The 25,787-nt window shown below is 36.5% G+C and overlaps 2 protein-coding genes across 4 annotated transcripts; one reads left to right on the plus strand and one right to left on the minus strand.

The window, feature by feature from the left end:
• The first annotated feature begins 1,741 nt into the window (after positions 1 to 1,741).
• ECT10 (evolutionarily conserved C-terminal region 10) lies at positions 1,742 to 9,805 on the plus strand. Its single transcript, XM_059605478.2, has 8 exons — positions 1,742 to 1,914; positions 4,612 to 4,649; positions 4,762 to 4,939; positions 5,586 to 5,662; positions 5,762 to 6,178; positions 6,637 to 7,179; positions 8,031 to 8,243; positions 9,345 to 9,805. Exons 1-8 carry the CDS (start codon positions 1,872 to 1,874, stop codon positions 9,744 to 9,746), a joined length of 1,911 nt encoding a protein of 636 aa, XP_059461461.2. The 5' UTR covers positions 1,742 to 1,871; the 3' UTR covers positions 9,747 to 9,805.
• Positions 9,806 to 9,910: 105 nt separating this feature from the next.
• LOC132190479 (uncharacterized) lies at positions 9,911 to 25,520 on the minus strand. 3 transcript variants are annotated; one of them, XM_059605479.2, is made up of 16 exons: positions 25,294 to 25,520; positions 24,917 to 25,123; positions 24,246 to 24,767; positions 23,789 to 23,887; positions 23,629 to 23,681; positions 22,420 to 22,477; positions 21,530 to 21,612; positions 20,995 to 21,072; positions 16,517 to 16,596; positions 15,852 to 16,048; positions 14,083 to 14,157; positions 13,243 to 13,283; positions 12,874 to 12,979; positions 12,412 to 12,494; positions 10,921 to 10,994; positions 9,911 to 10,551 (listed from the first exon to the last, which is right to left on the minus strand). In XM_059605479.2, exons 2-16 carry the CDS (start codon positions 25,079 to 25,081, stop codon positions 10,439 to 10,441), a joined length of 1,827 nt encoding a protein of 608 aa, XP_059461462.1. In that variant the 5' UTR covers positions 25,082 to 25,123; positions 25,294 to 25,520; the 3' UTR covers positions 9,911 to 10,438. The 3 variants fall into 3 exon arrangements, with proteins under 3 accessions (XP_059461462.1, XP_088375520.1, XP_088375519.1); XM_088519394.1 differs by lacking the exon at positions 25,294 to 25,520 and having other exon boundaries at positions 24,917 to 25,205; XM_088519393.1 differs by lacking the exons at positions 9,911 to 10,551; positions 10,921 to 10,994; positions 12,412 to 12,494 and having other exon boundaries at positions 12,886 to 13,129.
• Positions 25,521 to 25,787: the final 267 nt, after the last annotated feature.

Here is a 25,787-nt window from a genome sequence, read left to right on the forward strand (position 1 = left end):
AGATCTTTTTGTCTGCTGCCTATAATCCTACGAACCTCCTTTATTCTCCCGGCTTCCTCACTCTTACCGTCCTTATCTCCCCTGTACTCCCTTTTCTGAACTATGGACCCATCACAAGCCACGGCCACGGGTTACGATATTAGTGTTCCATATAAGTTAAGTCCAATTTTAATCATGTGTATATAAGTTCTTAGACACCATTCTCTTGCATGTTGATTTTCAATGATGAATTCTACCCAAAATTTGTATAATTTAGTATCAATGTTAGCCACCATGTCGAGTATGGGATCGTATAAGTTGCTGCTTTGTGGTCGAGTCACGAAGATACCAGATTAAAATGTATTGATACTTTGTATGAGCATAATATTAAGTCATTGAATAATAATACATGAGTGAAGCCGCCAAAAAGAGAAAATGCTACCACCAAGTCAGTGTCGATAGAGTGAGCCGCCGTTGGCGTCGGTCACGAAACGTGGTGTTTTGTTACGATCCTAGTGTCTCACATGGGTTAAGTCTATTTTTTAACCATGTGTTAACTTTTGAGCACCCTTTCCTTGCAAGCCGGTTTTCAAGGGTGAGTTTTACCCAATGTTTGTATCACAACCCTCTAAGCTTTGATTGAAGAAACCGAAGCCCTAGGATGTGATAGCCCATAACTACTGAATGCCTTTAATGTTAATGTAACAATCTTAACCAACTCTAATTTATTTATTTTTATTTTGAAGTAAGGACTAGGGGTGAAAAGGCGGGCGGTTAATAACCGCCTGCTAACCACACTAACCGCTAACCGTCTATATATATATATATGAAACGATGTCATATGTAGTATGATATTATCATATTACCATATAAACGACATCGTTTTGCTTTCTTTTCTTTTCTTTTCTTTTTTTTTTTAAAAAAAGGTTAGCGGTTATTGGAGTTACTAACTGCTTAGTGGATTTTACTAACTGCCTAGGCGGTTATGGTTAGCGGCTTTAGACAATAACCGCTAACCGTAGCCGCCTTTTCACCCATAGTAAAAACTAATTCAAAGGTTAGTTGAAACGGATCAAACATGTTGACTTGTTTGTGACCCATTTACTAAACATGTTAAGCAGGTTGTGTCGATCACTTGTGGGGGTTGTGTTATGGTTGAAAGGTTTGACCTGTTTAACTAAACGAGTAATATACAAGTTGATCCTTAATGAGTTTGTGGGTTAAGCAAGTCGACCCAAACCCAACCTACCAACCCAAATTGCTTGCTCTAGTATATGTTATCATGTCTTTTAAATGTTTAGATAAAGTGACTATGTACATTGTTAGTTGTAATGACATAATAGAGTAATCCTATATACTGCACCTTATCTCATTGGGTTGATGTGATAGTGTCCATTTACCTTTAGATCGGCCATTGTTAAAATAAAAAGAAAATCAAAAGACTAATAATAGCGTCAAATCTGCATAGTGACGTGAATGTAACATCACTCAAAATAAAATCTCTACCATAAAATAGAAGAAGATTCAATACCTTTATATTTAGCCCCAAGCATAATTCAATTGACTGAATACTACGTTTCATAAAGTGGAGGTCATCAAATTTAACTATGTGGACATGTTTAAAAAAAAAGTTCTTTATATCCAAAACATAATAATTAGAAACAAAAATAAAGAAAATTAGAATAAGTATATAGGAGTATTATTGGAGTAATATATGCATTTAGATATAAACAATAAAAGCTAAAACCCTCATTTAGTTTTCTGTCTTTTTGAAACCAAAACCCCCCTCTCGAAGCTTTCTCTGGTCTCTTCCTCTTGCCAAGTATTTTCCCTCGAATTTTCTCACTCGGAATTGAATTCCTTTGATTTGGAGGCTCGTAGATCCTTGATTCATGGACACCGCTCGGCAGGAACGAGATCGAATCAACTCCACTGGTATCTCTCTTTTTATGCATATGAATTTGAATATTTTTCTTTTGGTTTCTTCTTTTTTCGAATGTGATTTCTATGCTTGGGTATGTATTGCGGAACGCTTCTCTGTTTGTTTCATTGTCAAATCAGGTTTTACAGGACCAAATTAGCATTTCTGGTTTTTCTAATTCATTCTTTTTTTTTTTTTTTTAATGTGAAAATTGCGGAACATGATTGTGCTTCTGTTTGACATGATGAGACTTCTCTATTGGATCGCATGAAATGTACGTTTAAGCACGTGAATCCGCAAGATGAGCAACGTCTTCTAATCAAATTGTTTGTGTGGAAAATGGGTTTTCTAGGGTTTATCTTGTGCATGTAGGCTTCCTAATTTTGTTATTAACGTTGTTTTTGTTATTAATCTTATGCCCAAGCAAGCAGGAAATGAGAAATTGGAGTCATTCAATTCTCATTTTAATTGTAAATTTGATAGAGCCTTCCATTGTGCTACAAGTGGTGAAATGCTCTAGAGGCCTTTTTTGTTTGGTTTCTTTCAAGTGTGATTTTTGGTTTTTTGGGGGAATGGCCAATTCACGTTAGATTGCTGATGGTTATGGGAGTATCCAGATCTATCCTCCTAGGACCTCGTCTTAGTGGGGAAGACACTGGTTGGTGGCCATTTTAAGTTGTGAAATAGCTTTCTTGAAGTTTAGAGATGCAATTGTAATAAAACTTCTTCGCCAGCTGTAGTTGATATATTTATATGAGCAGATACTAGACTAGAGCTGCTAAGACTTTTGCAAATCTAAAACCTGAGTTTGATTTTACCTTTCCAAATTGTCTTTAGATTTGCCTTGGTTGACTACTCAATCTAGCAGTAGGTACAGTTTTCCAAGAAACTCACAAAGATTCCTAGATTTGGTAGTTCGTGGCTCATACTCCTCTGTTGCATGGATTAGGAATTTAGATTTATAAGACTAATGGACAAAGGGCTATCCCGAATTGAGATATGGACGGAAATTGTTATAGAGAGCACCTCTTTTGTGATTCTACAGTTATGCAAGAAACAGAGATGTAATTACCTTTGAGGCTATGAAATCAGAAATAAAAGATGTATGTATAAACTGCTGAAAATCGTGGTGTTTTGGTGTTTATACGAATCTTGCTTCAGATGAGTTTATATTATTAGCAAATGCCCTTGATTCGAGAGAGCCGACCCAAGGTTTCAACCGCTTTTATTCTTCACTCCTTCTTCTCTCTTTTTACGGTGGATTTGAATCTAGTGCCTAAGCCAGTTGACCTGGGACTTCAATGTCTTCTGCGAGATTGAGCTTGTCTGAAAGTTTTTGTCCTTTTTGTCTTAGATGACATTTGCAGCTGGTTATGCGTTTGATCTATAATTTTTTTTACATGAATCTTTCCTAAAGTCTTTTTTATTCAACTGATTTCTTATTCCCTTGTACAGCCCTTCTTTCATTTTGCGTTATTTGCAATGTCTAGGGATGTTAAAAGTGAGTTAAGCCAATGCATGCAAGTAGACAAAACAAGTTTCATCCGTTTATGTTGAGGTCAGTGCAAGTCTGTCTCTGAGTAAGAGTCCAGGATGTGTTAAAGATGTTGCCTTCATTCTAGTTATCTTAGAGCTATGAGTCAACAATTTTCACCAATTCTATCATGGTAATATTTTTCATATATCGAGAATATGAGTTTAAATTGTTATATGAAGGGTTTTGTCTCCTTCCCAACATACCTCAGTGTATATAGGAGTTCCTAAGAGAATATTTAAGAGGTTAACATTATTGTGCTCTTGCATTGTTTGGATATAGAGAATTGGAACTTTTTTTTATAAGTGAGATTACATTAAAAAAAAAATTACTACAGGAGGGGGTGGATACATTGACCCCATTATAAACATTATAGTGCACAAATAAAGTTAAAAAAAAAAATTGGAATGGGCATATGAGTAACCCAACCCACTATTAAAGGGCCTCCAAAAGTGGCGGTTTGTGAGACAGAACAATGGTTGAACTGCCACAAGAGACACCCACTGACTGGAGAGTCACAGCAGGAAGGATAACACTGTAGATAACCGAACTAGAGCCACTGAAGAGGAGCAACACTGCTATGTCCGTCAGATCTGGATGTGCCCGACGGTGGGTGTATAGTGGACATTGAATCTAGATTTGGAAATCTCCATAAGCTAAACGCTACACGCGGGGAAGAGGGGGGCGGCGATGGTGGTGGAGGGGCTCATGGTGAGAGGAGACATGAGCCGCAGATCCGACTTCCAAAATCTATACAAAGGAGCAGAAAAAAGAAAAAAGAAAAAAAAGAGGAGAAATAGAGGGAGGGTGAGGGAGAGAGGTGCATGTGGATGCAGGGGAGAGGAGGCAAGAGCAGCGTGCTCTTCCCTCCTCCCTATCTGAATACTGAAGGAGGAGGCTTTTTGAGAGAAGGGGCTACAATTTGAGAGTATTCTTGTTAGGTAAAAGGTGATTTTTTCTTATTTGTTAAGAAAGGTGAGATTTGGAACTTAACTTGCATACTACTACATGCCAGATTCAACATCATATCATATTATGATTGGATGTGCAGATGAAATTAGCCTTTGTGTATATACAATTTCCTTTTTCTGATATGTTGCTTCACTTACCAGTTCTCTGTAATGCTTGTGTTTATTGCATTCTACTGAGACACTTGACTCATCAATTCTGGATGCAGGTGAGAGACCTGTTAAGCCAGATAACTTGACACAGCAGGTATTTGCTATCTACTTTTAGTAAATTGTTTCAATTATGATTCTTTCTATATATTTTGGTGGGATTAGGTAAATATGTTCCATTAGTACTTCATTTTGTAATTTATTATCAGCCACTTTCGCCCAAAGATGAAAGGATTGTTTCAGCAAATCCTTCTCCGGATGCAGTCATCATAGGAGCGTCAAGGAATGTTAACGAACAACAAGAATCTTCAGAAGCAGCTGGAGATCTGAACAATGTCCATCCGCTCAATGCTTATGTTTCTCACGAACAAAATATATCATATGGTGGTTAGTTTGTTGATCTTTTGCTTCTCTTAACAATTTAGGATGAAGCTCTTACTTGTGGTGATAGGCATGAGATATGCTCCTGTAAATTTGAGTGCTTTGACACTTATTTGCACTTTGAGCCATTTTGAAAGTGTGGTCACTTCAATACAACATTTTTTTTAAGTTTCAGGTATTCATAACAAATATCTGGAAACATAAATATCTCTATATAGAAAGATATATTTTGAAATTGATTTTTTTTTTTTATAAAAAAAATCATATAAAGTGATGGTCATTGTTCATTGGTTCTGCTTCCTCTTACCATAAATCATTTACACTATCAATCTTTTTTGATAAGTAATGATGATATAAAAAGCGCAAAGGGGCGCAACCTATATACACGGGAAGTATACACAGAGAGCGCCTAAGAGGGAGAGAAATGAAAAAGAAAATCTGAGAAACTAATCACTAAAGGAGCTAGCCAAACGGCCGTCCAAGAGTAAAGAGTAAAGAAGAAAAAATGAGTCAATTCCTCTATGGTCCTAGTGGAATTATCAAAACATCTAGCATTTCTTTCATTCCAAATACACCACATAAGACACTATCAATCAATGTAAATAATTTATAATATTACTTAATGTTGTCTAAATTTTCGCTCTTGATTCAGGTTATAGCAATAGCACTGGTCTCTGGGATGGATATTCTCCCTATGTTAATGCTGATGGCATGCATGTTGTATCACCGGTGAGGATAAAGCTCATATTCATGCAACTCTTCAGATTCATATTTGAATCTACACTTAACTTAATTTTTTTTTTTCCTTCTTATTTTAATCTGTGTTAGGTCATCTACAATGAGAATCCATCTGTTGTGTTTCATTCTGGTTATGGCTACAATCATGAAATGGCATATGGACAATTTTCTCCAGTTGCTACACCACTGCCATCTTTAATGGTGGATGGCCAGCTTTACTCTTCACAGCAAGTTCCATTTTCCCCATCTTATTATGCACAAGCCCCTGCTCCAAGTTTGCCTCATATGTCTTCAGCTATTCCGATTTCCCCAGCTGACCTGATGGTGCCAGAGAGTAGCAGCATTGACACAATGCTTTTTGGGCCAGGATCAGGTTACTTACCAAGTTTTGGGTCACTTGGTGGAGGGAATATCTCTGGAAATCTTGGTTCTAGTCCTCTAACATCTCCAGCAGCTTATCCCCAACCAATGGGCATACTTGGATCATATGAGCACAATGTTGGACAGGTTTGTTATCAGTTGATTTTGAATACCATCATTCCTAATAATATTATCGCTTTGGCACTGAAGGCCACACTGCATGTTTGAATCCCACTCAAAAAGAGTCACTCAAACGTGAGGAAGATGGCAGCAATGAATAGGATTATAATCTAACATGGAGAATATTGCTTGATATTTCTTAATAATAAATTCCATTAGATAATCATTCTTTCTTTTTCTTTTCTTTTTTGTCTTTTTAATTTTTTTTTTAAAAAAAGGTAAATACAACTCTTATACCGGCAAAGAACACACCTGTTAATCTCCCACCCTTGCTGTTGTTTTGATGAATCTATGTTGCAACTCTAGTAAAATATCAGATATTTTCAAGTGAGCTGTCATTCTTTTTACACTAGTAGCATTTTAACTCAGGATATATGTAGACAGGCTAGTTTCATGTCTGACATTTATTTATCATTTAATTTCAGATTTCTCAACAACAGAGACCAATGCATGGATATGGCTTGGTGTCGAGTTCCTTTAGTGGACGCTACCCACATGGTAGTTCTTATCAAAGCTCTACCTTTGGTGGTGCTTCAATTTCTTATCCAGTAGCTAATGATCGGAATCGTCTCCCTCTTGACAAGGGAAGGAGAAGAGAGAGGGACAGCAACTCAATTGGCATTTTTAATGATTCACAAAATATCTTCAATGACCGCAATCGTGGTCCAAGGGCTTCAAAGCTGAAGAGCAAGAGTGCCACAGAACAGGGTTCTGCATCTGTTAATAGCAAAAATGTTTCATCTACTTCTTCTGGAATTCATCATGATTCATACAACCGGCAGGATTTTGTTACAGATTACGAGAATGCAAATTTTTTTATCATCAAATCTTTCAGCGAGGACAATGTTCATAAAAGTGTTAAATACAATGTTTGGGCCAGCACACCACATGGGAACAAGAAACTAGATGCTGCTTATCATGAAGCAAAGGAGATTAAAGGCAATTGTCCAGTATTCCTATTGTTTTCAGTATGTTGCTTTGACCGACTTAACTTTTTAATATTTCCTAATTGTTGGAATACAATGATTGAAACTATTGTTCATTTCTTCTTCTTGACATTTTACATTTATGAACCTCTTGAATGAGTCTCGTTTTGATGTATAAGACTCCACACCATCAGAACTCCAAATCAAGATCTCTGACATATCGTAAGTCACTTGAGCAAGTGATCAAGTGATTTGATGTCTGCATTATATGATTTTGATCTAGCATGCACATAAGCTTTACTCTATGGAGTTATTGTAGCGTCTTGAATACAAGCTCCTTTCTTTCTTCAGACCTAAAAACATTGTTCACAAAATGCTTTAGGGAAATGCTTATTCCTCTATAGTGGTGGATGAGATGTACTAGACATATCACTTTTAAGTTAGTTGTGCTTGTACTTCAATTCATGAAAAACTTGGGGTTAACTACATTTTTTTATCTTATGGTGGGTATTTTTGTCATTTTCGGTTGCCGAGGGGGGCTTTGCAGAAGTTGAAACATGGTAGTTGGGGTAAATGCAGTTTCCCCAAAAACTTGGGTTCATGCTTTCTTTGTTGGATGCGTCTCAAACTATCAGACTTGTGATTCTTTTTGGAAATTTCTTCTACTTTTCTATTTCTTTCTATTATATTTCCTGGCTGTATCAGTATTAGTACCTATGGAAACATACTAAGGGAATAACTTGTTTGATTTCTCTTCTTTTATAACTGATAGGTATTATAAGAAACTTACCTTCATTATTCCAGTTCAAATTTTCTGCTGATGTGTCTAAATTTGATTTTTTTGCACCTATTTAATAAGTCCCATCAGATTTTTCTGGTTAAAATTTTTGCAGGTTAATGGTAGTGGCCAGTTCTGTGGTGTAGCTGAAATGGTTGGACCTGTAGATTTTGAGAAGGACGCAGATTACTGGCAGCAAGATAGATGGAGCGGGCAGTTTCCAGTTCGGTGGCACATCATTAAAGATGTTCCCAATGTTCGATTCCGTCACATTCTACTTGAAAATAATGATAATAAGCCTGTTACTCACAGCCGAGATTCTCAGGAGGTAGCAATTAATTGATTATGAAGACACAAACACACACACACATACATATACAAACAAGCTATATACTTACCTGTTTTTGATAGAAACTAAAACCATTTTCGAGCTTATAATTGAGGTGTTTAGGGACACCCAGACATTGTTTAGATGGTTGCTACTTGCCACGCCCTCGAAGGAATCCTTTGCCTTGCTTGATGTTGCTCTTTTCCTTAATAAAATTTCAACTTTTCCATCTGTTGATAGGTTTGTTGCCTCAGGCTTTGGTCTGAAAAAGGCCAACTGCCAAGTTTTCAGATTGTGAGCTCAAGGGCTCTAATAGTTTACCTACTGGAAATGGAAAAATCTTAGATTGATGGGCATAACATGGCATGTAGTGGGATGTGCAGGACAGTGGATCAGGTTACTTTGGTAGGTGCAAAAGGCATATCTCATATTATGTCAAGTACCGTCCCTGGGTGTGCAACTAACGTGCATCCTCACAAATCACTAAGTTAATGTTGGTGTTATGATTAAATGTTACCTCACTTAAGAAAGTCACTATAAAAAGTGAATTTAATGTGTTTAGTTGGCCCTAATTATGGCCCTTACCAGCTTCTCTTGTTTGTAATAGTATGTGATATCTAATATATTTTTCAAGCGGCCCTTCTCCTTCCTAAAACTTCCATAGTGATCAATTGGTGTCAAACCTCAGTTTATATTTTCCATCAGGACGAATATTTGTACTACGCCGTAGGTACTTTAAATTCAGTTTATTGGCATTCAGTAAACTCTGCTCAATTGTTGAATAATGAAGTTACATCTGCCTTGGGTTAAATCATTGTATTTAACCATACATTTTATTTATAATAGTGCTCTTTTCTTCTTTATTTTTTATTTTTTATTATTTATGAGAAGAAAATACAGTCGATATGAAAACTCGACCCAAACAGGATCTGTCATTAAGTTCCAGGGTCAGGTTTAGTTTAAGGTGATATGAGTTTTGATGGGTAAAAAAATTCCTACCGTTATTCTTTTATGTCCTGCCCGTTAACAGGTTTGAATTGCATTATATACATTTTGACAGGTTTGAAATGTATTTCTCACTTGATGCTGAAATACTTTCAGGTGAAACTGGAAGAGGGTATTGAGATGTTGAAGATTTTCATGGATTACGATGCACGTACATCTATCCTAGATGATTTTGATTTTTATGATGAGCGGGAGAGAGCCTTGAAGGAAAGGAAGGCCAGACAGCAAGCTTGTTCAACGGCAGATATTCCTGATTCTCTCACTGATGAGTCTGTTAATCAACTGTCTGATAGTTTAGCTCAAGCCCTCAAGTTGGAAGTTAGTAGTAATAAAGAAGTAGCAGCTGCTGAACACAGTGGTAGCTCCAGAGCGGATGCTCCACTTTCACTTGCCCATGATGCCATGAACCAAACGTCTGCTAGCTTGTCTCAAGTCTTACAGTTGGAAGAGAGTAACAATGGGTTATCAGGATCCGAAACAGGTGGACACAAGAATTGAGTCTGCCAACAGTTGGTTTGACTGCTTGTAGCATTTAGTTGAAGGTGTTGCCAGCATCTTTGGCATACACTCCTTGTACCCTTGTGGTTTTAAGAATTATAGGGTGCTGAAAATAGTTGAGGTCATAATTCGGGCATCTTGAACGGTCGGGCTGCAAACTGACCTTTTTCCCTTTTTTTTTTTTTTTTTTTTTGGATCAATTGTTCAAAGCAATTAGGAGGTAATCCAGGCATGCTCGGCAAGGAGGAAGGCTGTTTGATATCTCTGACACTTTCTTATGAATTTTCTCTTTAATTGTTTCCTCTTTAAGGTAAATTGTTTTTGGTGTTGTGGATGATGTTGGAGCAGTATCTGTATACTAGGGCTGATTCCTTACATTTGTAACGCTACATTCCTGTACTAGTTAACTGGGCTGCTTGGTACTGCAAAGGATGCTGAAACCCTTGTTAGGGAACAATTTAATTGAATAAATTACTAAAAATGAATTTGTTCAGAGGTACAACAAATAATTGTCTTGATTGATCTTTTTGTGATGCCAGTGTCTGTGTAGGAGTGGTGGTTTTGTTCTAAAGCAGCAATATACAAGAAGAAACAAATTCAAAGATCATTCTTCGTGCTTCCTTCCTGCTCTCTCCAAGTCCAAGCATTACCAGATTTTGTCCATGTGGAAGCTTATCCTCTTCTGAGTGCCATCACAATCTCACTCTTACTGAGTTGTAAATCTCAACATATTTCCCAGCCGTGTTGTTCCAGCTATTGTCCACTTCCATAACCTTCCCTATAATGCCATTCCATTCATCTGCTTCTGCATTCATCAAAATAAATGACAATTTTGTGACAAAATGGAGTAATTGATTCCAATGCATTCTATGACCATCATTTCCCACCCATTCAAGTTTTGAAATGAAATAGTTCTGAAGCCTATTTTACCTTTTATTTCATAGTAAACAAATTTTAAACATGGCTATTTCAATTTTCATAGTATTAGAAAAAAACTAATACTCCCATTAGTTAGTCTGGCCATGACAAGGCCCATTTAATTATGTTATCAGCTTTCAAATTCTAGCAATATTCGCATTCCTCATTATAGAAGACTGAAGCAGTCTAAGCATTAGGCAGTTATAAAAGATCATCAGGAACAACATTATACACAGACCAACTAGATTGCACCTACTCTCTCTGTAGTGAGCAAATGCACGGTCTAGAGCCCAATTTAAGGATCCTTCATCAATTCCCTCAAAAACAAACCTGAAATGTGAGTAAATAAATAGGTAAGCAAATAAACAATGACATCAGTAAAACACTTGTACCAGCAGAATCCAGGACTGAATAACCTAGCATAAAAAGGTAACACTAGTAGTGAAGGTGATGGGCAAACCTAGTTCTAGTGGTGTAAATGGTGGAAAAGGTTGATCTGGCAGCAATTAAAGGTGGTGGTAGAACTTGTGTGCTGGTGGTGAAATCCATGGTTGTTATAATGGTAGTAATATTGGACATAGTGGTGGCGGTGGAGGTGGTGATAATAGTGGTGTCAACGAGTGTGGTGACAATAATAGTCAGTTCTAAAATGGTAATTACAGTTATCCACATAAAGATCATGCCAATTGCAGTGATGAATTGTTATAGAGCTTGGACTGGTAATTGGCCCATAGAGAAGGGAGGAAAGATTTGAATTAGTAACCTCAGTTTCATGAGGCGTGGTCCCCAGCTGATTGAGATGCCCCTTGGGGGTTCATTATAGAGCTTGGATTTATACGTCTCAACTTTTAGTGGTGGCTTGTACTTCCCTACTCTATGGATTTTAAATTTTCTAGAGATTTGAGATCCATAATTTAGACAAAAGGAACACAGTTTTAGTAATTTCTTAAACCCCTTGATTCAAAGGAAAAAGAACAGGACCCCGATAGAAGACCTACAGGGGAGAACCCTTGTTTAGCACCCTGTTTTCATCTTTGCTTTCATCTATCCAATCTGTAGCTCACTCATGGTGTTTACATATGAAAAATGGCTTTCACACATGCATACAGCCATATATGCACAAATTGTGAGATCACAAGGAGCCACTGTCCAGAGTGGTAGTAAAAGTCCTCAGCTGCCTCGCGCAACTGCACAGATTCAACTCATGAGAGTGACTACTTCATGCAAAAAATGCTGAAGGTAGGACAGTATCCAAGCCACCCCTCTTCTAGAATCTCACTTAAGTGAGACCAGCAATTTTTAGTGATATATTACTAGATCATGCATATCACATTAAACAAGATATCGATAAATTAAATACAGGGAAGGCTCAATGCAGCAAGGGGATGAAACTTTTTTTTTTTTTACATGTCCACACAAAAGGGGGAAGGAAAGATTCGAACTAGTGACCCGCTTCATGAGGCGTGGTCCACAGCCGATTGAGCTACTACTTTAGGACACAAGAGGATGAAATTGATATCATGGCTTAGGACCAGTTGGTAGGATTCATATAGAAACCAATTTTTTTATTTTTTATTTTTATTCAGGCTCTTTAAATATATAGAACGAAAGTAGAATAGGCAATTGTCTTCGGTCAAATGGCATCTTGTCCTTCCATAAGAGTAAAGGGTATAGTTGTGGGTTGTATCCATATGGGTGCATTGTACTTGCATATTAGTAAATAAATACATATATAAAAATAGAGTACCCGTTAGCTCTGTCATGGTTTGACTGATCATCCACGTCAAAAACTGTGTCTGCAAGACCACCAGTCATTCTTACTACTGGGACCTGCAACAATCATTCAATCCAAATGAGAAATTCACCTCATGTCAATCTTCCCTAAGAACCTATGTCATTCATCTATAGTACATGCAAACATCATCTCAAAATAAAAAATAATTAAATAAATAAATAAAACCACAAAATATTGTAGCAAACACGTAGGCAGCACCATGGAAATTGATCATGTTTAACCGGGGAAGTACCTCCTTTCAACATCCCACTAATCACATAATCATTACCATCTCATTTTCAGATTGTTTCTCCAAAAGTTGCCAGTCACTATGACCACCAGAAGATTATTAAAAATTGAGTTTTATTTACTGTTTCTTACTACTGTCATCATAAAATAGATAGCAGAACCTAATCATTTTATTGAAGTACATACTGCTCCATAACGCATTCCAATCATTTGGGAAAGTCCACAAGGCTCATACATGGAAGGAACTAACACCATATCTGCTGCAGCATAGAGCATGTGGGACAGCTCTTCACTGCATAGAAAGCATGTCACGAACAAGAAAATATTAGTTCAGTTAGTAACCAGTGACAGTCGTGTACATGTTATTTCAGTTAAAAGAGAGTAATTTATATTGCTAGGGAAGACACTTCCGTGGGAACTAAGGAATGAATTTCTCTCCAACCTACAAATAATTGGAACGTGCAAGTTACAACAAAAATAACAATATTAGAGATATAATTAAAGAAATTCTAGGAATTGAATAACTGTTGTATGGTGTTCAAAAAAATGATTTACCTAAACATCAATAGGATCCGGGTGGAAGGACCTTGGTTATGCTACAAGAAAAAAAGTATGATAGATGAATGTTGGTAGTTCACCAATTTATTTGCACTTCTAAATAAAAAGACTGCGAAAAAAGGGATCTATCCCACAAGCTTGACATTTCATAAAGAATTGAGCTTATATGAGTCACATTAACATACTTCAATAAAATGAAAATTTATATAATGTAATTAGGACAGATCAAGCACCAAATGGTGCGTATATCATGAACAGAGCTGAGGTATAATTGCAATCCATGTTTCATGGACATGCTCAAGCGGTGGGTTGTCAAAGTGTCCAACACACATTGGGTATGGAAACATGACATACATGCCTCTGAGACGAGTTGAACACAAACCTGCATGAAATAATACTGTTCCACACAGGACACAGCTCAAACATGGAAGAACAATTTAAATTTTCAGAAAATGTTTCTTTTTAAATTTTAAATTTTAAATTTTAGTGGCACAAGGGCTTCCAACAATAAGTAAATAAACAAAGAATGAGACACCACTTACTATGAAAAAGAGATGAAATTCTATTGTTTTGATCCAAATTGATTGAAGATATTAGTGTCCACATACTTTTACTATGATTTCTCCATTTTAGTATTATACAAGAGTCTTTGATTTCTCTATATGTTCCCTTTTTTAGCTTTCCAATAAATAATGTGCATGTAAATTATATTCTCAAACTATGTATATTTAGATAGATATATTAGTGTCCCGGACATGTATTGGATGACATGTTGCATATCCATACAATCTATAAATTCTAGCACAATCTGTAAGACCAAAATCTCAGATCCATTACCAATTTTGCAAGCCCTTCGAATTCTCTTTCAACCCGAACATCTGAAGCTTTCCCAAGTATGACCATCTGCCCACCCTAAAAGTGACTCCATTGGAAAAGAAGGAAATCAGTTGAAATCATATCGTGAACTTGGTTCAAACTCAGGCAGTCAAATTAAGAAAACACAGCATATATAAAGGGAGAAAACATCAAACTTCCCAAAATTCTAGTAAAGAACTAACAGATGCTTCATAAATGAACACTTCTTGTTAGCATGATAGACATCTATGTGTGTTGAATACAACAGTGTGTCAGCAGACCTTAAATAAAACCTAGCTTAAGACAAATAATCATCAGACCTGGGTCTTCTTAAAAGTATTTAACAGCTGAAAGATGAGAAATTATTCTCCAAAATCTCATCCAAAGAAGACAAAAAGCTATTGAAATTAAGAAAGACAACATGTAAAACTTTGACCTCATATTTGATTTAAGTGACATCATCTCAAAAAGATCTTGTGGTGCAAAAGACCACAATTACGGTCAATAAGACAAAACAATCACACTCAAGCACTCCAAGAATTTACTTGGTCCCTCAATGTGAGTTACGTCCACAAGAAGAGGTGATCACGAAGAAATTCAAAAATTCACTATTAGATGGAATACAAAATAGCAAGAAAAAAAAAGAAAGAAAAAAAAAATCACTAAGAACTCAAAACTCCAATACACCTAAATCTCACTTTTACACAAAAGAGATGCTTCCCCAAAGGAGAAAACAAAAGGACAAACTTCTCTTTTGCGAAGACAAACGCAGCTCTATTTCACTCCTTTTCTCTCTCATTGTCACACACCTCTTTCTTTCTTTTCTTTTCTTTCTCTTTTTTCTCTCTCACGCACAACAAGCTTTCTCAAGATGAAACAAAAAGGTTGTTGTGTGGCGCTATGCTTTTTCTCACAACACGAAACTAAGAGTGTGGCTCCCCATTTTTATAAAACACTAAGTCGGCTACCAAAGACCAAATACAAGTCAGTCAATGAAAGAAATACTCTCCTTCTCCAAGGAGGAGTAACTGCTGTTGGGCGCCACCAACTTGATGGGTCAAGTCACACGCATGGCAACAGATCAAGGCAGAAGTTGTTCAATTTTTCAAAAGAATGTGGATTACATTGCTGAACTTTTTTCCCCATTCAAAAAGAAAATATGCTAATTCCTGCTGAATCCTGTTATTTTCAATCAAGAAAGAGTTAGGGTATGTTGTTCAGTTGTCATTAAACTTCCAACGGTTCAAGAATAAAAAATTCTTTTTCAGCTACTGAAAATTCTGAGGGTTAGTGGGTACTGGAGAAGGCGATGATTGCCAGTTAGAGGCTTAAAGTCTCAATCAGGGGTTAACTTGACTTGCATGTCTCAAATGTAAAATTTCACTTTTAAGTTGTCCATCAGCCTTCCAATAATAACGACCATGGACTAGCACAATATTGTTATTGTTTAATTCGCAACATGGTGGGTATTGATAAGTGGCTTCAAGAAGAGTATTGATATTCCATTTATAAGAGAACAGACATTCTTTACTAGTATTATGGAGTTTTTCTATGGTAGCCAGTCTGGCAGAGTCGTATTCACTCTATATATTGTTTACAGATTTTCAAGCATGTTAATAATGCAAAAACTGTAAAAGCATTGATATAAAAATTTGGAAGGTGATATAATCTCAGATATCCTTATTTCCATCATGTTGAGAGAGAGAGAGAGAGCAGTTGTCATGAAAAAAAATAGAAAAAGCAAAACTTACAAGTTCCTCAACATGCTTGATTGCATGAGAAATCAAATGAAGCCCCTTTTGTGGGACTAATCGAGTAATACAGACAACTAAAGGCACCTTGCATGTTATATCTGGCAAATGGTTACCATCTAGAGTGCCTTCTAAAGCCAAACCAAGCCCCCTTTGAACATAGTATTTGCATAACTTCTTGCCCTCAGGCTTTTGAGCTGCAAGGAATCAAATACAGAGAATTTAAAGGAAAACTAGAGAACCTTGGGAAGTAAATCTTGAAGATAGATAATTATGATTAGATCAAAATAAAAACAGTTCACACATCAGGAAAAACTAGAGCTGGAACTTTGATGACATCATATTTGCTATTAAAGCTACTTCCCACCCTAAGATTGGCAGACAACAAAGGCACGAATGCATAAATGTTTCTGTCTTTTAATACTATGGAAGCATGTTATGATAATAGTAGCAGGGAGCCTGCAGGTCTCAGCACTGCACTATGTTGAATTGGTGTCAATCTCATAAATATGCAACTATACAAGGGCTTAACAATATATAAGTAAAATTTACCAAGAGAGAGAGAAAGGGAGTGAGAGAGAGAGACTCCGTCATTTTCTAGACCTGTTCTTTTGCTAATGTGAAATCAAACAAACAGAATTCTTGACTAGATAAAGTGAAGTTACCATTGAACTTAACAGGCAAGAAGATGTCAGTAGCAGGGTTCCACATTGCAGTGTCTATCCCATTCAAAACACCAAAGTATCTACAGAATTACATAACACAACATTGTCAGAAACTACGGGAACAATAATAAGTTCCTGTACTTTATTTATTTATTTTGGATAAGTATGAACAATAATAAGGTCTGTATTAATTATAGATACATGTAAAAACAAAGGAAGACTATAATCTGAACACAGCAATGGATATTTATCAAGCAAGCCCCCGTCACAAAGATATTCCATACAAGATTCCCAAGCATAATGGCACCCAGAGGCCCAGACTGAGCCAAGAGAAAATCAGAGAGATATTTGAAGAAAACAAAACTGCTACAAAGCAGCTCAACAAGTACAAGTAAATTAATGCTAACAGCTTAAATATTGCATAGTTACATCAAATTACCAAACCAGCATCAAAAGAACGACTGCTTTTGGCCAAAACATTGAAACAAAGAACACCAGCATGCATTTAGGAGTCCCACATACGATTTTGGTGTTTCACGTGGGACCCAAAAGTTCATATTGGTTGGTAAATCTTTCTATTTTGATAGATTCTGACACGGGAAAAAGGTTTCATGGAGCAGCTTCCTTCTTACATAGTTAATGAACCCCACTCAAAACATCATATAATATCCACTAATGCTTGGAATAAGGCAGAATCCCCTATGCTAGTCTTGCAAAGTCCAATGAGTGGTCCCACTGTAAAACCAGAAAATGTTTCAAGTTGTATTTCAGATTACTAGAAGGAAACAGTCGAATTGCATCATGAGTTGATTCGGAAATGGATCTTAATTGTAAAATATACTTCATGTAGACGTGCCCTCACAAGGTAGTGAGTATGAGTGCTTATTTCAAGCACTACCAATTTGTAGTTTAGAACACAACTGGAAAATAATTGAACCACACCCAGAATAGGGACCATATCCTGTTAACATATTGCCGGCTCTCCCTTACACTGGGTATATAATTAAATTGCATAGACCTACGAAAGGTTAATATGTTGGGAATATCCTTACATGTATCAGAAACAGTTAGTAGGCACACTATGTGTGTGAATATATAGTAGTGCCAGTCATCCATCTCAACACCCTCAAGTCCACTAAACCAATTTTATCAATTTATTGACTGATCAGCATTTTTAATTATACAGTCTGGCTAGTTTCTACATTCAAAGCCAGTTCACAAAACTTAGTATTAAATAATACACATTCCGTCAACCATAGTCATTCCATTAGCACTTCCCCATTTCATTATCCCATCTTTAATTTAATGGGCAATGTAAATTTCACTCCCCTTCCCCTTATGAGTGAACAATCTTACCTTGTCAGTTAATGGTACCTATCCTCCTCTGAAAGGTGGAGTTCCAGGGCTCTAGGATTCAACCCCTCATGAATACAGGAGTTTTGGGGATAGGGTAATTATGTACTTTGGCAAGGAAAAGAAATAGGAATTATCTCTGAAGCCATAAACCTTTCACAATTTATTCTCATCAACTCCGATTTTTTACTGAAAATACACTGCACTTTAACAAACTTTTTATGCTCCATTTTTATCCCTTAATGATAAACCTTAATTTGGAGTCATTGACAAAAAAAAATTAAAAAAAAAAGTCACCAACTAAAGTCATCAACTGAGGGGAGGGGAATGAAAAAAAAAAAAAAAAAAAAAAAACTATGTATAATAATACAATGGAGTGATGGACCTGCTCCAGAAAATGCCCATTTACTGTGAGTTTTTTTCCCCATCCTAACATATGCAAAGATTTGTAGGCACTTGAAACAATTATTTGGAAAAGGAGTAAGTTTCCTGAAAGTGAAACTGTCTACTTGGAGAAATCAGAATTATTACCGTGAAAAACTTGAAGATTAAACAATCAAGTTCTTAGCTATAATGTAATTCTCAATGGCATTGAAGGTAGCCATTACAAATACCAATTAAGACACCGGAATATGTTCACTGTAAAACAATTATAGGCTTAAGACATGCTGACCATTTTAGCTTACATCAACTCCTTTTAAATTCACTTCTTTGGATTTAATTAAGATACCGGAATACTTTCAATGTAAAACAATTATAGGATTCAGACATGCTGACCATTTTAGCTTACATCAACTCCTTTCAAATCCACTTCTTTGGATTTCTTTTTCAGATAGTAATAAAAGATATATCATATGAATAATACCCAAGAGGTGTATTATTTAGTAAATAAAAGCCTTATTTAGTATTGCCAGACACAAAGACGCTTGGGTGAAGGATAATTTTACTTGGAGGAGTGGAAGAGTTGAATGGAATGTCATTTTTGTTCGGCCCGTTCAAGATTGGGAGATGGAGTTGGTTTCTCCTTTCTTTGATCGGTTGTATTCTTGCAAGATTTCCATAGGAGTGGCAGATCGTGCGTGCTGGATTCCGTCCAAGAAAGGAAAGTTTGAGGTTAAGTCGCTCTACAAGGCTTTGTCCCGCTCCAATCAAGAGGTGTTTCCTTGGAAGAGCATTTGGCGAACTAAGGCTCCTATGAGAGTGGCTTTTTTTGGGTGGACAACGGCTCTAGGCAAAATCTTGACTCATGATACTTTGCGTAAGAGGAACATAGTGGTCATGGAGTGGTGTTGTATGTGCAAGAAGTCCGGGGAAAATACAGAAAACGAAAATGCTCCTAAGGTGTGTTACAACGTCACTTTCCTTAAGAAAATATTTGCCCCCACCAGAATTGGCATGCAACAGGGTTTACAGCAAATTTTTCTCCAGGATACAATGGAGCCCAGAAACCTCTGTATTTTTAACTGCGTTATGCACAAACGAAATTAAAACCCGAAAATACCCTTAGACTTTCTATTCTAATCAGAGACAAAAAATAAAAGGATAATGCTTATTTTTAAAATTCAAACAAGGGTATTAAAGAGAATTGAATTGTCTTAGATAATTATCCATTATCAGATAATTTCGAATTTCAAAATAAAACTGCAATTTTGAATTTCGAAGATAAAACTGCTGTTTTGAATTTCGAAAATAAAACTGCTGTTTTGAATTTCGAAATATAAACTGCTGTAAACTGTTAATCCAATTGGCACTTAAATCTAACCATTAGATTAAATAATTATTTAATCTCAATTGTTAGATGGTTAGATCTACTTAAGAAGCATCCTACGGTTTAGATCAAACCTCTAGATCGAACGATCTTGACCGTCCAAAAATGAATGGTCATGATCTGATCGCTCAGAGCTCCGATGCTTCGTGCTAAGTGCCAAGTGCGCCATCAAGGTGCCACTAGCGCCCTACAGCCCACGCCACGCGCGCGCGCGCGTGTGCGTCCGGTGCTTCGCACCGTACGGTAACATGTATTAGGGTGTACCTTAGCATAGATCATTTAACAGCTTAAATTTGTTGGAACTTATAAATGCCAACAAAATTTTCACTCTTTCCAATGTGGGATAACTTTCATTCAATGCTCTTTAAAACCTTCCATTTAAAACATTCCCAAGACACAAAATAATATCTATATATATATATTTATTTTGAAAATATTTCAACAAGTCGATCATCTTCTTCTCCACTGTGAGCTTGCGAGTGTTCTTTGGTAGTCGATTTTTATTCGGTTTGGTTTGCATTGGGTCATGCCTTGCAGGGTGAGGGACTTGTTCGATAGTTGGTGGTCGGGAGGACGATCCCGAAGTGCAGTTGTGTGGAAGATGATCCCTTTGTGTCTTATGTGGTGTATATGGATTGAAAGAAATGCTAGATGTTTTGATAATTCCACTAGGACTATAGAGGAATTAACCCATTTTTTCTTCTCTACTCTTTACTCTTGGACGGCCGCTTGGCTAGCTCCGTTAGAGATTAGTTTTTCTGATTTTCTTTTTCATTTCTCTCCCTCTTAGGCGCTCTCTTTTATACTCCCCGTGTAAATGGGTTGCGCCCCTTTGCGCTTTTGTTATATATCACATTACTTATCAAAAAAAAAAAAAATACCCAAAACAAGGTATGCTATAAGATCGAATGCCAGGGAGATCTAGTGTACAGTTCCAAACATATATGACATTCCACTTAACTACAAGTGCTATAACATTGGATAATATATTCTTGAGAAGGCTCTTTTTTGCTCTAAATATATTTTGAATTGTACCTTTGAATGTGATTGATTGTGAAGACAGCATTTCAATTGGAAAAAAAAAAAACTCAAAACGTCACAGCATTCTACAATGAATTGGACCAAATGTGTAACACTAATAACATAGGAAACCTGACTTAACTGGCAATGAATAACTAGGCATTTACTGTATGGAAATTATCTGATAACTGATATCTGTAGCTACAGTAGCAGTTTAAGGATACTCTTAACTCATCTCATTTCATTTGGACAATACAAGAGTTATATAGAAAAGTACAATACAATAACCCAAAGTAAAATGGAGTGGTTACAACTTAAAATGTATGGAGGAACTTACTTATCCCGATTCCTTAATAACGTGCTTGCAAGCCATCCAGTGCATAGGGTTTCCTTGAGATATGTCGGAGAGACTGTGCTGAAAGATGAAGGAAAATCACTTACTAGACAATGATGTGGATATTAGGGTGAGTTGGATTTATACATTTATGCACACACGTTATGCTTTCTCCACATAGTCTACTATTTATCTACAATATGTTTACATTATGCGTGCATCTTGGTATATCTCCACATGGCAGTTTATTCAGGATACAATTTCTTATTTCCATTAAAGTGCCCAAAAGCCATCCAAAGCACAGTGATTGGCCTTTTCCATCAAAATCATACCTTCAACATTTTACAAATGGCTCACCATGATGGAAATCCTTCTTATTGGTGTGTTTATTCTTCCTTGTACCATATGGCACATTGTCATTCGAAAATTCAGGGCATACTGGAAAATTATTTATTAAAAAATGGCTATTGACAAGTATGTGCAAATTCACAAATTGTTTGCAAACGCCAAAAAAAGAAAGAAAAGGGAGGCTGCTTACACTACTGCATTGCTATACACAATTCCACCTTTCAATAAGCTCAATCTCTCAGGATTGTGGCCAATAGTTCGATCATCAATTGCCTGCCATGTAGAAAGATAAAAACAAAACCAGAAACTTTAGTCATTAACAAGGGAGTGACTTGGACAGACAGGTGAAACTTGACAAAAGAATAATGAGCTGTACTGAACAATGATCTGAGTTCGCAAAGGTTTTAGCACTGAAAGCAAAATTTTCTAGCTGGATGGAGGTGTATAACTAAAAGAACTCTTTAATCAACTAAGAAAACTCATTCGCATGGAGAATACATCAATTCATGAGAATTTGTGGCACAATTGGTGCCAAATGAAACCATATATCCCATTTGAGAATGCTTTTCACTACATTTTTGCAACCATATTTACAAATGTGTGTGTGTGCATTGTGTACAAATATATCTATATAATTATAAAAATCAACCCAACTAAGCCTGATATATATATATCAGGTTCAAGCTATACACTTGATGTGACTCTCTATTTATTTTACACCACACAATAACTTTTACTTTGGTTAATATTTTTATGACCCTCTCATGGATTACACATTCTTTTCTTATGCCAAATTTTTTTGTCAATCAGATGTCATATATTATCCAGTCCATAAACTAGTGTTTGCCTCTACTTTTTAGACATAGAAAATTAAAATTTTTAACATTAAACGACAATCATCTTGATAACTTGTGAGCATGAAGGGTAAGGAGAAACAATCTAGTCCAATGGAGGTGTCAAAATACTCATCAAATGAAAAGTTCATTGAGCGGTGTAACATAGACAAAAGTTACACCAGAGAATATTTAATACAAATATAAACAAAAAATTCATGAAAGTTTAAGATTATAAAGAAAACACCTTGTCTATGGTTGCGTATATAGATCCATCAAGGCCACTCTTGCTGAGCTGCTCTTGGCTGCCAAGGTAAACAAAGCCATTATGAGAGGAGTGACAGGCTTCAAAGAACTCAAAAGATTGTTTCAACGATAGTTTCATCTATAATTCATGTCACAGAAATCTGTTAAGGCACATAAGCATCAATCTCCAAACATTTTTAAACTTGTACACAAGTATTAAATCAACCAAAAATGAAACAAGAAGCAAAACATATTAAAAAATAGTTAATTCACTACTCCTACTTAGCTTGCTTTGTTTCAAATAAGCAGGCTATTTGAATTGGGGCATCCTTTGCAAATTCAGTATCGTACTCAATCTCCTATCATACCCAAATAAATAACAAAAAAAAAAAAAAAAAGAGGGAAAAATAATATGAAAATAAATTATTCATTTCTCCTATTTAGCTTGCTGTGTTTCGAATATGTAGAAAATCTGAAACTTTTTGGCAATTCCTTTCAAAGTGAATAATATGATCTCTGTCATTAACCACAAACATATATCTGTTATAAATGGACTATAGCATTTTTCTGTAGAATACATACTAAGAAAGTTCAACATTTTCTTCTCCACTATCAAATTCAAAATAGGAACCTAATCGCATTTCAAATCTAGAAGAATACATGTAAAATACATCCACGACATAAAAGAAAAGAAACTTCAAGAATTTTACATGGCAATATGTAAAACAATTATGCTACAAAAGGCTGGAATTGACTTGAATCAAGCATAAGCTAATTCTCCATTTAATATCCACATGGTACAGTCCTGTCCCCATGTAGTTTTTGCAGGATTGATTTATCACATATACAATACTGCTCTCCATCAATATTCACAAACATAAAGCCATGTAACTATGCGTGATAACACGCTATGTCTGACACCATGTCCATATCACAGCAGATATCCCATATTCCTGTATGTAGTCCATAGGATTTCTAAAGGAGAAGGGTAAGACAAGCAGGAAATTTCTTTCAAACTGCTCTCTTTGGAAAACCGTGAAACTAGTAAAACCTTGTGGTAGCGAGGCAAATACTTTAATGAGACACAAATGATTGTGGTAGTCGGGTGAACCAAGCAATTGCAAACCATGGGTGCATAAAATGGAAAGTGGAAAATGTTGAAGGGAGTTGATGATTAAAGCACAAGGGAATAACAAAAGGATAAGCTTACCTACACTCCCCATAATGCTCCATATTGTGGATTGTCAATACTATTCTTGGCTTCTATAAACAAAAATATATCAATATCAATATCAATATCAAATCTCATATGAAGGGAGGTAAAACTATTTAACAGCATCTATATCTGTCACAAAACTTGAAGTAAATACCTTAAGTGAGAGATAATGGTACATATCCCAGTAAAGCAGTGGTAAAGCTCCTGCCTGCCATTCATGGACATGAATGATATCGGGTTGTGCTCCAGTCGCCTGTTATCATTGGAAGAACATGGTTCAAGATATGTCACTGATATAACCAAGTTCTCCATCCCACATTTTCAAGCCAGATGGCTATAAGAAATAATTAAATTATCTCAAGCATAGAGTCGGTCGGTAAAAAAGAATCAAGAAAGACTCCACAGACAACTCATTTACAGTCATAACACAGTTTAAGCAGTTTTTAGCTTTGACATAGTTTCTGTAATGTCTACGAACACTCGAGTGTAAGATACTGATCCCTCTATTATTTCTGCATTAGCAAGCCAACCTGAGATTTTTAAATCAATCCAGCTAAATAAAAAGTGGAATTCAATATATCAAAAGATGCACCAAGTATTCATCCACAAACCTGCATCCATTCAAGGCAAGCACGGCTAAAGAACAAATATGCCTCCAGCTCATTGTATGAACCCCCATAAACAAATTGCCCCTTAAAGAAATGGTTGGACGGTTCAATAAATACTACTGGGATGCCAGAAACTTCCCCACGATATGCATTAGTTGGAACCCAGTTTCCGCCATGATAAGATTCATACGTAGTGATTAATGCCAAGTCTTTGATCTGCTGCTTCTGAATACATTCATAGAAAGGGAGCATTATCTCCACTGCATGACCACGTGACAAACATGCGCGAGCAAGTCCAGTTACAACATCACCGAGGCCACCAACTTTGGCTATGGGTGCCATTTCAGCTGTAACATGAATTATGTGCATGCGATCAGAATCCTTGTTTATGTCAGCAGGAACTTCTGGGCTCACACCCCAAGAAGGGAAGTCCTTTTTCCAAAAAGGGATTTCATCACTAGGAGAAGGCCACACAAGTTCTCCAATACCAACATCAGTTGAACTTCCTCGTCTTTCAGCCCCTACCTACAATTAGAATTGACATTTCCAGAGTGCATTCAAATCACACTGATCCCACTAATCCAACTTGTCAACTTGTTATGATTAATCAAAAAGATACTTAAGCCTAGTTTTGCATAATTCACAGGAAGTAAATGGCCAAGATTGAGAAATACCTCTGATGAGAGATGAGTCTCAGCCTCAAGAGCTTGAATCTTGAATTTGGAAGAGCAAAACTTGAACTTGTCGCGGATACCCAATACGTTCTTTTTTTCCACCATCAAAATCCTTGAACTTGACAAAATTAAAGGACAAAACTTGCCCATTATAGCACACTCCATTATCACTCTGCTTACTATGAGTAACTGCCCTTTATACAATACCTGCGATAGGAACAACACATTCCAATGAAGAGAGAGAATGATTCCGAGTACCCTTTGACTAATATAAAGGAAAAATGAAATCTTTTTTATCCTATAGAAGATGAAACGCAATGAAATGATAATTTATTAGTTTTCTCAGAACCAAACAGAGCAGAAAACAAAAGACTGACCTGTCAATCTTGGGCTGTCTCTGTCTATTGGTCTCTCTCTATAGTACAAGTGGCAACAGAGGTGGAGTAAGCCACAAAGCATTTTTGGTTTGCAAGGATCTCAGAGGTGAAGGATTCTCGGATTCTTTTTGCTTATGTGGGTGGGTAATGATTGCATCACCTGTCGAGGACGTTGCCTACGTTCGCCACTGCAATTTTGGACTGCACAGAGAATCTACGGTGCATTTAGAGTCTGATTATTGGCTTTAGGCTAAGTGAGAAAAAATAAATAGAATATGCTTACTTTATTTTAGAGAGCTCCTACTATAAGTTCCCGGTGTAAAATTATCCAATCACCATATGACACATCATAATTTTACCACCACCACACACCCTCCTCTTAAAAAAAAAAAGAAGGGTTTTTCACTGGTGAGAGGCCATCACCCTTCCTCTATTGAGGGTGGTCGGCTGCCAAGAAATTGGAGAAGGGTCACCCTCGTAAAATATTGTTTTTT

The sequence above is a fragment of the Corylus avellana genome, chromosome 9 (assembly GCF_965113065.1).
Source record: "Corylus avellana chromosome 9, dhCorAvel1.hap1.2, whole genome shotgun sequence".
NCBI lineage: Eukaryota > Viridiplantae > Streptophyta > Magnoliopsida > Fagales > Betulaceae > Corylus > Corylus avellana.